Genomic DNA, 14600 nt, shown 5'->3' on the forward strand with positions numbered 1-14600 from the left:
CACAGTACAAAATCGCCCTAGCGGAGGGCGGCAAGGGGGCCGCCTGCAAATTTCGTTGACGGCCGTCGCCCGAGAGCGAACGGCCGTCTGCCACATCACTTTCGCCGCCCTCTGGGATGGCGATTTTTAAAAATCGCCCTCCTAGAGGGCGGTAGGCGACCACTTCTGTCAATTTTCAAAATGAAAAATTATTTTTGTAAAACTTTTAATAAAAAAAATAAAAAAAAAATTCCGCGTGTTGGTTGGTTAGCGTTTGGGTTGACTACTAACTTCGTAAGCTAACCTCGTCCTTTCGGGAAAAAAATTTGAAAAAATATCTTGTTTTTTCGCATTTTGCGTTTATATACGTGGGCGAGAAGGATTTACAGAAATATATCTCTCCCACACGCTGGAAATGCGGGAGCGGAACGAAAGCGCAACGTGGCGGCGCGGGACCGATAGGCCGAGCGGTGCCGCGGAATGATGGGTACGGGACCGGTCACGCAGAACGAGGGTGTGGAATCAAGCTGTGAGCCGACGCCCGCTCGGTCGCGCAGAACGGCGCAGCGGGACCGAGGCGGTCACGCGGAACGGCAGTGTGGGACTGCGTCGATCCCGCGAACCGGCGCCGCGGTACCGTAAGTCGGTTGAGCGGTCCCGCGAGCCAGTGGCGCACGACCGCCAGCAAGAAAGTGTGGCTGCATGCAAGCATGCCGTCCCGCATTCGGTGCCGCTCAACCGGCATGCGGGACAGACGCGGTTCCACGCGCCCACACCGCGGGATCGCGTCGATCGTTGCTCTTGCATTTTCGTGCCACGTCAAACACACGGTCCACGTTTTCATCACGCAGGACGCGTATATTTTCACAATTCTTCTAAAACCGTGTATATAGTTAAAAAAAATTAGAAATAATGAATATTTTCAATTCTTTTCCGTCCTTTCAGAGGCAAAATATGTTGCTTTATTAATCTTGCGCGTTGTTGTAGCCATTTCCCTCTCCATGTTGTGTACATCAGTACATGTGTGTTTTTCTTGTGTGGAAGGCGCCCGAATCATTTAGGTCGTTAGCTTGATTGATGCAACCAAGGTTCGTGGCTTCATTAGGTTAGTACTAGTATTACTTTATTTTATGAGGAAAATTGCTGGTTTTCGAATGATTGAACATTGCCAATAATTCGATGGAGTCCTTAATCTAACCACAAAATTTGCCATATTGGGCATTTTAATTATGAAATTTGTCCTCTGCCCGTGCCACTACCCTTGGTGAGGCCTAGTGGGCCCTTTGACGTCCTATATAGATGTAAGAATAAGTTCGTCAGAGGTCACTCAACTTAATAGTGAGATTTTTTTTATGTTCCTTAACCACAAAACCAGAATATATGATAGCTTAAAGTCAAAATAATTGTGATAGCTTAAAATCAAAATGATCAATAATGTTTTTCTTTAGAATACAAATTATCAATAGTGTTATTTGTGAAACTTTAGGATCATAGTAGTTGGAATTTTGTGAAATTTGAACCATAGTAGGTGGGTTTTAGGAAATTTACTAGAGAGTAAATTGTGTCCACGATACATAAACTTGATAGGTGGGTGCAATCTAGTGTAACAACTTAAAAAATGATCATTTAGGTGTAACAACTTGGCTAGTATGTGCATTCTGGCTAAAAAAAATAATATTAGACACCACACCTTTTAAGCCACATAGTAAAAAAAACAGTAGTCGTTGCCAATAATCTAATAAGTATAATGATTATCAAATAATAATGGTCTAGATGTATTTTATTTGCTTGCTTATAATAATAAATATCCTGTCGATTTGAAACCGAAATATATAATGATCGTTAAAACTAAGTGTATAAGAATTGTTGTAACATAATTTCCGAGCGATTCTACTAGTTAAACATATTCAATTGTATTCATGACCAATAATCTAGTAGTTATGATTATAATATAACAAACAAAATATGTTGAATCATATGTACGTAACAACGTTTTAACCAAAATACACTTGAGTGCCAATTTCATGTATCGGTCTGCATATTTTTCGAGTTGTTGCACTAAATCGTACCCACCTGCAAGTTCTCGTACTACTAATACAATCTACTCTTTACTAAGAGGCCGTTCGAATCCAAATAACACGCTTTTTAAACTGCTAAACTGTGCGTTTTATGCTGAAACTTTCTATATGAAAGTTATTCTAAAATATCAGATTAATCTATTTTTCAAGTTTATAATAATTAAAACTTAATTAATCACACATTATAATCACCTCGTTTTACGTGAAACACTTAATTTTTATCTTCATCTTAATCTTCGAGATTCAAACACCAAATATAAAATTCGTATCGTAATTGATCTGTTTGTATAATTGCACCTGGTACAGTGAAAAATTGAAAGAATCTGTAGCAGTATATATTAATCTGTCGCAACTCGCAACACATACAAAATTTACAATTCATCACAAGCTGAAAAGGAGAAAGAACAAAGGAAAAAAAAACTGAAACAAACAACACCCTCATCAATTTACAATCTAATGATGACTACTTGGGCTTGACCTCAAAATAGGGCATGTAATCCGACGCGCCATCGCCGGCGTACGATCCCCGGCTGATCTCCACGTCGCTGTAGGGGTGCGCCGGCGGGCCGCCACCGCCGCGGTGGCGGTCGAACTCGTTGGCGGACGGGTCGGCGGAGCTGTCCCCCTCCCCGGCGCCGGCGTCGTCGGGCTCGTTCTGCAGCATGGCCTCGATCTCCTTCACCACGGCGCCCATGGCCGGGCGCGCCGCCGCCGACTCGTCGACGCACCGCATCGCCAGCTGCACGAACCGCCGGAACACCGGGGTGCGCGCGGCGTCGCGGATGGCCGGGTCGACGATCCCGCGGAGGCCGTAGTGGTGGTCGTGGTCGGCCGGGTCGATGGCCAGCCGCACCTCCCGCACCACGTACCGCCCCTTCTCGATCGGCTGCCTCCCGCTCACCAGCTCCAGCATCACCACCCCGAAGCTGTACACGTCGCTCTTCTCCGACAGCTGCTGCGTCATGTAGTACTCCGGGTCCAGGTAGCCCTAGCCACATCCCATCGATTTTATTACCATTTGTTTCAATCTTGATTGTTTTCTTTATACTATCAGATCAAATTAAGCATATCTATTTCAATTGGTCCTCAAGATGTTCGTCGAATTTTACTGAAGCGAACCTAAAAGTTCAGTTATGTCAGGAGACTTGCAGAAGTGGTTAGTAGGGTGAATTTTATCAATTTGTCATGAGATTGGAAGAAGTGGTTAGTAAGGTGAATTTTATCGATTTATTTTGAGATTGGGAGAAGTGGTTAGTAAGGTGAAGTGCAATGGGTACATGCTTAGTTACCATATTTACTTCAAGTTTGATTTCAAATTAAGCATATCGATTTTGATTGGTTCTCAAGATGTTAGTAGATTTTTATTAGTGAGTACTGAAGTGAGGCTCAAAATTCAGTTCTGTCAGGAGATTGGCATGAGCGGATAGTGAGGGGAATTTACCAGTGTTCCCTTGACTTGGGTGGAGACATGGCCCTTCTCAGTGTCGGCCACGAGCTTGGAGAGCCCGAAGTCGGCAACCTTGGCCTTGAGGTTGTTGTCGAGGAGGATGTTGGTGGACTTGATGTCGCGGTGGATGATCGGTGGGTCAGCGAGCTCGTGCAGGTAGGCAAGCCCTCTGGCCGAGCCAAGCGCGATCCTCAGCCTCTTCTTCCAGTCCAAGTACATCCCACTTCCTGCAAATCAAAACCTTTTCAGTTAACATTTGATAAAAGAATCATTTTAGCAATGCAAACGAAATGGCGAAATAAAATGTGTAATCAGATTCATGGCAATGTTAATTATGGGATGTGGATTTACCCGTCAAGTTCTCTCTGAGTGTGCCATTGGAGATGTACTCGTAGACGAGCATCTGTTCACCTTGCTCGTAGCAGAAGCCAATGAGGCTGACCAGGTTGCGGTGGTGCACCCTGGACAGCAGCTCGATCTCGTTCTTGAACTCCACAGCGCCCTGCATTGAGTTGCGGTCTGCACGCTTGATGGCGACACGGGTTCCGTCACCGAGAATCCCTCTGTACACCTTCCCGTAGCCTCCTGACCCGATCTCGTGGTTGTCAGAGAAGTTGTTGGTGCAGATCTTGAGCTCGTCAAAGGAGAAGAACCTTGCTCCCTTCAGCTGTGGAGCCCCTCCACTGTCCTTCTGGCCAGCAGCCCATGAAGCTGAAAATTTTGGATCAGAAAACAGGTTCAGTTGTTTCAGAACTTCTTGATCTTGTCAGTTTATTCCAGTAGTAGCATGCAGTAGGATGCTGCTGCTTGTAGCTGTTAATGTGTCCCTGACAAATTGCTTGGTGGCATTGCAGTGACATGATACCTATGAGCTTTTAGATCCTTACCAAAAGGGTCTGCTCTTTCCTTGAGTTCCTTAGCCCTTCTCTTCTGTCGGAGAGCAAACAATGACATGAAAATGAGGGCGATAACAAGGACCCCACCGGCTACTGCAATTCCAGCTATGGCACCTGTGCTCATCTTGGATTTTTTGCCACCAAGAGCAACTGGCACACACAAAATCAGAGTGAGCAATCCTCACACCACTATATACTAGTACTTTTGTGCAAATACTAAACTCTCCGACATAAAATAGCAGAGTCCTTTTAGCATCTCATTAATTGCAATTTAGAAGTAAAAAATTAAAACTTTCAAGATACCAACCCTCAGATAACGAAATGTGGTATTTCCTAAGCTGTAATTTTGATACCTCTGCATTCTCAAAGGGAAAACTAAAACTACTTCAGTGCAAATAAAGTGGGAGTCTCGACACAGTGAAATCCAAGTACCTGCCAAGGGGGCATATGGGTCTGCAATGAAGAAATAAGGTCCAAAATTTGCTGGTGGTTTGTAAATCTGGTTACTGAGAGAAGAACCAATCCTTGTCAATTCTGACAGGTTGAAGGTCACCCCGGATGTTGGGAACAGCTTCACTTGAACTTGGAGGTAGTTGTCACTGTTGAAGTGGATGTCTGAGAGAGCGACCGAGCCAGGGAGCAGGTTCAGCTTTGCCGCCATGGTCGACTCCAGCAGCTGGAACGGCGTACTGCTCACCAAGTCGACGAAGAAGGGTGCCCTGAAAACCATCTTGCCGTTGTATGAGAAAGCACAGCCGCAGCTTGCAGGGTTCACGTTCTGACCATCACTGCACTGAGCTGAGCCGCATTTTTCCATACTGGTACTGTATGGGCTCGCGTTCTGTAGCTGCCTGCTGCAGAAGGCTCTGTTGTTGGGATCTTGCTCGGCGCAAAACGGATTACCTGCCAGGCTGCAGACAGGATATGGCATGAGAAGTGAGGCAATGTTGGTGAAAGGTAGGAGAGAAGACGAAGATTGTATGGTGTTCTTGGTTCTTATTGAGTTTGCAGGTTCTTACAGTAGAGTTTTCTTGTAGCTTGCAGTATCGGTAGAAACTATTCGGTTGTCCATGAGATTTACTGTCTGCAGTGAGCTGCTGATGTTGCCTGTAATTTCAAGTGTCCCGTTGAATTGGTTGTTGCTCAGCACACTGTCCGATTGGCCACAAAATAGGCAGAGATAAGACACTTTTTTTTAAAGCTTATATGTTGAGTTGTAAGTTACCAGAAAATTACACTTGCTGCAGTGTGGGCAATGTGAAGAGCCCCTTTGGGACCTGGCCAGAAAGACTTCCAGAAACTATTGAACTGAGTGATCAAAACATATAGAGATGAGTATGAAATTGTCATCACAAGACGACACAAAATTTAAAATTCCAAAAGTTTTGGATAACTCACACAGAAGCAAGAGATGTTAAAGATGTGAACCAGCTGGGGGCCACTGAAGGATCAAATGTGTTGTTGCTCAAATCCCTGGCAATTCAAGAGTGGAATCTTTAGTTATGCAGACAAATTATATGATTGGATGATGAGGCATGGGGGTGGTTAGTTTCTTACACAACATTCAAGTTGGTCATGTTGCTGAGATCTGGCACTGATCCAGTTAGCTTGTTGTTTGCTAAGTTCCTGCAGAAGATAACATTTTCAAGAGAGGTGCCTCAAGTGTCATAACTCTTCCTTTAAGATCAGATGTCACTTACAGCTCATTCAGTTTGACCAAACTGCCAATTGTAGCAGGTATTGCTCCCGTAAAACCATTCCTATCCAATCGGCTGTCAAAGATACAAAAGCAAGTCAAAGATATGACCATTTTTTTTTTTGGAGAAAATAAAAGGATGAGTTCCACCTATGTGAACTTTCAAGATACTTACAGAACTTCGAGTGTACTAACAGTCCCAACCTCAGCTGGGATTGAGCCTGAGAATTTGTTGCTATCAAACAAACTGACGAGATAGGGAGAGATGTTAGCAAGATATATCTATTCGGTATTCATATTAGACATGAAAATTTGTCGATCCCTTACATGTGTATGAGAGTCATATTGGAGTTGAAAAGTCCAGTAAGCGTTCCAGTTAACTGGTTCTTGTTGAAATGGCTGTTCATCAATTTGAAGTTTGGAGCAAAACAATCAATTGTAAGTACTTACATATTCTGATATTTCTCAATTGATAATACCATAAAGTAAGATTAAAATTACTTACAAGTGCTGCGTTTTGACAAGTTGGTCCAGGCCTGGTGATGTTGATGTTGAGATGGGGACAGATCCAGTGAGTTGATTATCAGCCAGGTCTAGCCATAAGAGGTTTGTGAGTACGCCAATCGAAGACGGTATTCCACCACTAAACTTGTTTGAATTCAAGGCCCTATAGAGAATGGCACGAATTCATTATGTCAATCCACTCAAAAGAAAAGAAAAAAAGGGTTTATCATCTGAAACTGTGGACCAGGTATATCCACTTACAAGAACCCAAGTTTCCGCAGGTTGCCTATTGCTATTGGAATGTTTCCAGTGAAGCTGCAACCAGCTAAGATCCTGACAATTACACAGCATTTGTGCACATCAGTAAGAAAGTTTGGTATTTCTGATTGGAAAAAGTAGTGTTGACAACAATGGGCAGTGCGGCGCATACAGTGTCGTAAGCTCCCCAAGGTTCCCAATCTCAGCTGGCAGCGGACCACCGAGATTGATGTTGAAGGAAAGATCCCTGCAAGTGTTTCTGTTATCAGCTACTACTACTAGACTATTTCTTCTTAGACAAATTAGTTGTACTCCAGAACTTTGTCACGGATCATTTCATCCAGGTACGTTTGCTATTGATAATTTAACTTCAAGTGTAGTATCTTGTTTCTTTCTTTTGGTAAGAAATGAGCCTAATCCATGTCACATTGCGAAAATAGTCAAAGCTTCAGATATTTCATCCAGATCTATTTACTATTGTAACTTGGCATCATATCTTTGTTTCTTTCATTTGGTAAGAAATGAACCTAATCCATGTCACATTGCCGAAATAGTCAAAGCTTAAGATTGGTAAACATGAACTGGTCAGCTGAACTAAGCCTCAAGAAAAAAAAAAGCAGAGTTCATAAACTAGAAGCAAACTGTTCTGACAATCTGCCCCTTGACTGGTTCAATCAGAAGTTCCTAGCCTGATTGCCTGAATTCACAATCTGAACTGCTACAGAAGCATGAACAAAATTTCGAAAATCCCAAGTTCATAGCCTGCAAAATCATGCTGTTTTGAACTTTTGCTAAGCTGGGTGATGAACTGATGATAGAAGAAGGTGCTTACAGGTACGTGAGCTGGCCGAGCTGGCCGATGCTGCTGCTCAGTGTTCCCTGCAGGCTGACGCTTGACAGCCTCCTGCAAAAACCAGAGACATCCATGGCACGATTTCAGAGGAAGGCCCATCACATGATATTGGTGGTAGGAGGAGAAGGAGATGGCTGTAACTTACAGCGTCGTCACCCTGCCGTTGGTGCACATGATGCCGTCCCATCCGCCGCCGCAGGGGTCGCCGGAGTTCCAGCTCAACGGGTAGTTCGTCCATTGGCTCTTCAGCCCCTCGAGCGCCGCAGCTGCACGCATGCATGCCCAAGAAGAAGATCATCAACACCAGCAACAAAAACCAAGCGATTCTTCTCCGGGCAAGAAGATCCTGCCTGACTTTAGAATCATCTATGGAAGAAACGGAGGTGATCGCCGGCGGCGAGGCAAGAGCACTCACCGTCCTGGGCGTTGGTCTGGCACAACACCGCCGGCACGCCCGCCGCCACCACCACCAGCGCAAGAGCCATCAACACCCGCGGCTCCATCCTGCGCCGCGCCGTCGCCGGCGAGGCAAGCCACCGGGAGAGCTAGCACACGCTTGTGCTCTGCTTGACCGGAGATCGTGGAGGAGGAGGTGGAGGAAGAAGAGGAGAAGAGTCCGCGCAAGGTGCGGGGAGGCGACGACGCCTCGGTGTATATGGTGGGCGCGGGGGCCGGGGAGTGATGGCGCCACCAACCGCGGCCGGGTTGAAGTCTTCCCTTCTCTCGCCGCGCCGCCGGGAAGAGGTCAACCCACCCGCGGATGGATGATCAGAGTGTGAGCTCCTCACGCGTTCAGACAGCCAGACATCCTCCCTCCCGCCTCTGCTCCTTCCTCGCGCCGTTTGGTCAAAGAGCCGACCTGCTTATGCTTAATCAATATTAGTACCTCTGTTTTTAAAAGATAACATTGTTAACTCTTTATCACATGTTTAACCGTTCGTTTTGTTTAAAAAAATTAATTAGTTATAATTTTATTGTAAGTTGTTTTATCACTCAAAATACTTTAAGTGATTTATATTTTATATATTTGTATAAATTTTTTTTATAAGATGAATGATCAAATATTTGTTTAAAAGTTAACGGCGTCATCTATTAGAAGTTGGAGGCAGTGCTATTGAAAAAGAAAAAAAGACCTGCGCTAATATAGAGTAATTAGTGTCGACTTGGATTAGTTAACCATTTAACCTGTTGTTCAGTTTATTAATTGATCTCTCTCAATCAGGTCGGCTGTTGGTGTCAGGTAGCCATCGCGGGCATGATTTCTTATTATTTTGTGTGTTGGCCGTCGGGCGCGCGAAATGGGATCGTGAGGCTTAATCCAACCCACATTTTGATATTCCTTTTTGTTAACATTATTATACTAGTACTGGTATATCTATATCTTAGGAAGAAGGTGCCTAGGTTAATGTGCAGGTTAGTCGTCGTCTTGGATTGTACTCCCACTGTCCTATTCTATTTTAAATACAACCATGAGTTTCCGTGCTCAATTTTAATCGTCCGTCTTATTCTTTTTTTTATAATTAGTATTTTATTGTTATGAGATGATAAAGCATGAATATTACTTTATGCGTGACTTATGTAAAAAATTTAAAAATAAGACGGACGATCAAAGTTGAGCACGGAAAATCATGGCTGACTGCACTTAAAATGGGACGGAGGGAGTACATTTGTGCCCGTGCAGTTGATAGTTGACAATGCAGGAGAGGAATCGTCGTTGTGGATTCTGTCCTAATCTGTCCATGTAATCCACGGTTAAGATAAATGCATCAAGTACAAAGAACAGAAAGAGAGAGAGAGAGAGAGAGAGAGAGAGAGAGAGAGAGAGAGAGTATATGATTCTAGGATCTCTTATGTCTTCTTGATTACGACGAGAATCCTTGTGGTAAATTTGTACCTTAGTTGTTGTGAGTACCTTTCATCCTCTTAAAATTAGGTCAATCTAAAATTAGCAGAAATAACTTCCGGATCGAAACATAGAAACACCTTCATTAATACTCCACATGTGCTCATAGGTCGGCCGGACACAATTAACCCTAATTAAATAGGGTTAATAAATACTTCTTCAACCGCGTCAGGCTCGCGGTGTGAAGTTTGCAGAAAAGGGCAAGTTGCCAATTGGGGTCGTCATGCCTTATCTCGAGTTTTGATTTGCTCGTGATTTTTTGCATTGTGCTACTGTTGTGGACCTGAAAGAGAGTGGCTGGGAAAGGGAGAGCCTTGGTCAAATTGCCGCACGTTCATGTCAATCGCGATCTTTCACTAGATTCATGCAAAAAGCGGCAAACGAGTGCATGCTTAGCTGATTTTTCAATTCTTAAAAATTACTTAATTCTCAGGAATAATTTTGCACTAAATCACGGAAAGGTTGGACAATGAAAGCGGCGAAGAAACACACGGAATTAGTTCTAAAAAAAAGTTTTAAAACTTAAAATCAGCTTTGGCTTTGTAATGCTTTCATCGCCCTGCATGGACGTGAATTCTTATTATTTTCGAACCTTTTGTAGTTTTTAAAATAAATGCTCCTAAAACTTATTTCAAATCTAAATTTTTTGGTCTAACCACGTCATCTCGCACTGCTTGACAAAACAACTCTGCTACGTCTCCCATAATGGCTATAAAGTGGGCTGTTGTCTCGCCAAATCAATCTAGCTGGATTGATAAAACCCTTGCCACGTGACCAACAGTTTTAGATTTGAAAATAAGTTTTGAATGGTTTATTTCTAAAATTTTAAATAAAAAAGGTAAAAATAAATAAATAAATAATCCACGGGGAAGATTTCAACACCAATCTCAAAGCAGACTACATGACCCCGTCCCATAGAATAATTCCAGAGGTCCCTAGTTGACATTTCCCATTGTCGTGCCGCGCTTTGCAAACAAGAAAACCCCAGAGTTGATGGAGATAAAACGTTAAGCAACATGCTTGACAAATTCAGATCTTAACCACAGCTACCACTTCACAATGTTTTCAACGTTTGCAACAGGGCACGTCTAAAATGCCAAAATGTGTCATTGCTTTGCAAAAAATATGAACTGATGTCACCAGGAGACTGTCAAAAAGACATCGAAATCACCTAGTCAACACCATTCTCATTAGATAAAACTCATAAAAGCCGAACTGTGACATCAGTGCAAACACACTAGAGGAATTCATAATTCAAATGGTATACGTATGCCTGGGGGAAAAAGCTAGCTGGGTTGAAAGTTCCATGAAGGGTGTGAACATTAGTTTTTGATTTGATCTACAAAATATGACATGGTACAAAAGCCTAGTGCCGCCTCGCTTTAGACTCGCTCTTCGCGAGAATCATTCCAGAGAGCTTATCAACCTCGTAGAGAAATCCAGCAGAAAACAGGAAGCTGCAGCCAAAGTTGATAAAAATTGATTAACACATTCGCAAGGACTGCAGCAACGGGTGCACAGACTGACCAAAGGTTAATAATATGAATTTATCACTGTCAAAGAACTCTCCAAAGTATCAATTTCTCACTGTCATAGAACTCTCCAAAGTCATGGTTATGAGGGTATCCACAATGTGTCAAGTTGCTTAAAAAAATGCCAAGTAGCGGCGGGACTTAGACCGCAAGCATAATAGGCTATAAAAGGGCAATTGATTTGATATTTTATATAGACAGGTTCAACAGAACTACTAGTAACCCATTCTATATGCCATAATTCTGAATAGCGTAATCTGCAAATTGCATAGCGTTTCCAGTGACATTGTTGCATAAATACAGCTTTTACAACATGTGACAAATCCATATTTACCAATAGCATTAGTGTTAACAATATACAACTTAAGATAGGTAAAAAATACTTGTGTGAAATACACATTACTATCTTGAATGATATCACATTCAACAGGATGAAAAAAGTTTTAACTCCTTGCAAACAAAGGAGTGGAGTATCTTGTTTTTGCCTAAATTGTTAGTTTCATTTCCTCCCATCTAAACAGAGCAACAGTTCATAAGCAAATACTCCACTAGTATGTCTGAGATTACCATCTCTGGATAATCCAAGAATTTTCTTATTTAGCAAACAGCAAACACTCAGATCTATGGATGTGTTAATGGGACCATATAGAAAAATTCTAAATGTCCGTAGAAAGAAATAGTAAAGTGTCTTAAAGATAACATACCATGTTGTGATGCAAACACGATGGACAGTGCCGGCAACAATAAGTGCAGTAAGTTCCGCGACAACAACTGCAAAGAAAGAGACAGTTAAAGAAAGTCGAAATAAAAATCAGGGGGAAGCAGCAAGAATGAGATCGTATGACTATACATACCTGCACCCCATCCAGTTTTAACTCCATTAGCTTCCTGATAGTTGCCAATAAACTGCAAAAGTATATCAAATTATCATATACTAATATTAATGTTGAGAGGAAACAGTTAAAAAAGTGCAAAACTCACTGATCTTTTAATACAACCATAAAAGGTGAAAATCAAATGTGGATACCACCTGCTCACTATGTCTTATGTGCTTGTTTTTGCTAAGTTTTGTTGCCTTCCTAAGGGTCTGCTTGCACTGTTCTCTTGTTACAGAGCAGAAAGCTGGGATAAGTACCCCATTTCAAGGATACTTTCTTTGACCATCAGATAAGACTAGTAGTATGGACATTGGGGCTGCTAGTTCTGCTGGATGCTCTTGGGGCTTAGCATGCTTTTGGCCAAAACCCCCTTTAGTTCTATTATCTTGGCTCAAAAGGTTAAAAGTTCGAAGCTCCAGGTTCCATACTTAACATGCCCTTTGCAAGAATTATGATAGCATCATGGAAATACTAGCAGATAGCTTAGCCTACATAGTACCAAGTGAGCTTAAAATTAAATGTTCTATTCTCTTTCAGAAGCCATCCTTGACTTCTTGTGTAGAGAGTGAACTTAATATTAGATGGTGTATGATATTTCAGAAGCTATTCTTCTGTGGATATCTGGAAAACTGAACCTGAATAAACTAGTTCCAGGTCCTCTAAGCCGAAATCTCGCTTATGCGCCTAGTCGGATATTACAATTCAGAGAAGCACAATGTTACTACCCACTTCTGCACAGAGCAAAACTATGTTTTCTTCTATGGTGTTTATCCCCTACAGACTGAATCACTCAAATGTGACAAAAGCTACGAGAGACAACATCTTGGCAACTCCATTTGCTACGGGGTTTGTCTAAATTAATAATAAAACGAAAATTTTACCACTCATGTGATTCTATCACTTCAAATTAGCTAAAAAGAAAGAGGGACAAACAACGGCATCACGAGCAAAACTTAAAAACTTATTAAGGGGTATAAGATCGTAAGAGGAGGGTTGGGAGCGGACGATTCAACGCACCGTGAGAAGGAAGAGGAAGAGGAGGGAGCTGACGAATCCGCCGGCGATGGTCATGAGCTCCGACGAGGCGAACCTCCCCCGGTACATCTCGAGCAGCGACAGCGTCACCGCGAACAGCAGCAGCGACAGCGCCATCGACCTCCCCCCCGTGCTCGCCATCTGCAACCACACACCACCACACACCGCCGGATCCACCATGGTCAAAACTCAAGAAACCAAAATCAAGAACAAGAAACCTCACGTCACGCACACACCGACCGAGCACGAAGCCGCCTCACCTTGGATCGGTGGACCCTGGGGAGATCTGAGGGGAGCGGGAGGGGTCAAGGGCAGTAGGGTTTTGCGCCTCACGAAGGTGATGAATTTGCCCCGCGACGCGATGCGCCCGCGAGATCTACCCGCCGAGGTGAAGGCGAGGCTGCAGACGAGACCAACGCTGGGTGGAAGATGGTCAGGTCAGACGGAGTGGAGGAGGGCGTGGCGTGGGCCCATGAAGGGCCCACTGTCTGATCGGTGGGGGGAGTGTGGGCTTGACGAGTCCATCGGAAACGTCCGAGTGGCCCAGGTCGAATTGATGAGGGCCATTTGGGAAGTTGGGCTGGTTCTTGTAAAATGAAAAAAATGTTTAATATATATTTATATTAAGTGGAGTATTGTTATAAATTATCTATGTAACTATATAGAAATATTTTTTAAAATAAAAAAATAAGTGACCTTACAAACAGTTGGAGATTTTTCTAGGAACATATTTAAATAATCTGTTTTAACAATACCGTAAATAAGATGTAGGTCGTACACTTCATGATTAGAACTAGTTAAATTTAACATTACAAGAAAATGTTTGGTTTTTTTAAGTGAGCGTAACTTAACTAATCAAGTTTTTTCTAGTCGAACCCGCTCTTTTAGTGAGACCTATCAATTGATAGTCACATGGTAACTTCATTAATTTCAAGATTTACTAGCCCATTCCTTCAGTTTGGTACTCCCTCCGTTTCACGGTGTAAATCATTTTAGCATTTCCCATATTTATATTGATGTTAATAAATCTAGACATATATATCTATCTAGATTCATTAATATCAATATGAATGTGGTAAATGCTAGGATGACTTACATTGTAGAACGGAGGAAGTACTTATCAATAGCGAGCTACCAGCTCGTAACTTCGTTAATCTTAGCTCAATATTTCAAAAATATTCATACGGTAGGTTGGTGTTTTTTTTTGCACCTCTCTTAGCCTTAGGATCTGTCTGGAGTTTAAGATTGTAAGAAATAGCTGGATGTAGCCGGCTTAGAAAAGCTAGATTTCTCAGCATCCGATTTCTAGGTTTTGTTTGGAGTAGTTTAAGATTCTGAAAATCTACTGGTTGGTAGCCAGCCTTTTAGATTCAGTTTTAGATTTCTAGTTTATTTTCTAGATTCTACGAGTAAAGATTCTTAGAATATGGGTGAAAATATAGACGGTTTAGGGAGTGGGAGATTATGTGATGAAAGCTTCCCAAACAGCTCTCTAATTCATTTTCCATATTCTATAACTAACTTCTTAGAATTAAAAAAAA

The 14600-nt window shown here is 42.6% G+C and overlaps 2 protein-coding genes and 1 long non-coding RNA gene across 4 annotated transcripts; 1 reads left to right on the forward strand and 2 right to left on the reverse strand.

Moving 5' to 3' along the window:
- Positions 1–2370: 2370 nt before the first annotated feature.
- On the reverse strand, positions 2371–8488 carry LOC4339142 (leucine-rich repeat receptor protein kinase HPCA1). The gene is made up of 18 exons (XM_015784694.3): positions 8127–8488; positions 7857–7977; positions 7691–7762; positions 7031–7105; positions 6862–6933; positions 6602–6763; positions 6424–6495; positions 6272–6343; positions 6101–6172; positions 5958–6026; positions 5799–5873; positions 5637–5708; positions 5420–5551; positions 4833–5311; positions 4392–4550; positions 3856–4215; positions 3499–3731; positions 2371–3045 (listed from the first exon to the last, which is right to left on the reverse strand). Exons 1-18 carry the CDS (start codon positions 8212–8214, stop codon positions 2521–2523), a joined length of 2910 nt encoding a protein of 969 aa, XP_015640180.1. The 5' UTR covers positions 8215–8488; the 3' UTR covers positions 2371–2520.
- LOC136356584 (uncharacterized) lies at positions 4091–8759 on the forward strand. Its single transcript, XR_010741566.1, has 4 exons — positions 4091–4240; positions 4359–4570; positions 4770–6534; positions 6631–8759. It is a non-coding gene; the product is annotated as an uncharacterized lncRNA (long non-coding RNA).
- A 2022-nt stretch (positions 8760–10781) lies between these two features.
- On the reverse strand, positions 10782–13467 carry LOC4339143 (uncharacterized). Of its 2 annotated transcripts, none has more exons than XM_015782297.2 (5): positions 13320–13467; positions 13042–13200; positions 12001–12052; positions 11851–11917; positions 10782–11071 (listed from the first exon to the last, which is right to left on the reverse strand). In XM_015782297.2, exons 2-5 carry the CDS (start codon positions 13198–13200, stop codon positions 10981–10983), a joined length of 369 nt encoding a protein of 122 aa, XP_015637783.1. In that variant the 5' UTR covers positions 13320–13467; the 3' UTR covers positions 10782–10980. The 2 variants fall into 2 exon arrangements, with proteins under 2 accessions (XP_015637783.1, XP_025881660.1); XM_026025875.2 differs by having other exon boundaries at positions 13300–13467.
- Between the last annotated feature and the right edge of the window lie 1133 nt (positions 13468–14600).

This window comes from Oryza sativa, chromosome 5 (genome assembly GCF_034140825.1).
Source record: "Oryza sativa Japonica Group chromosome 5, ASM3414082v1".
Taxonomy (NCBI): domain Eukaryota; kingdom Viridiplantae; phylum Streptophyta; class Magnoliopsida; order Poales; family Poaceae; genus Oryza; species Oryza sativa.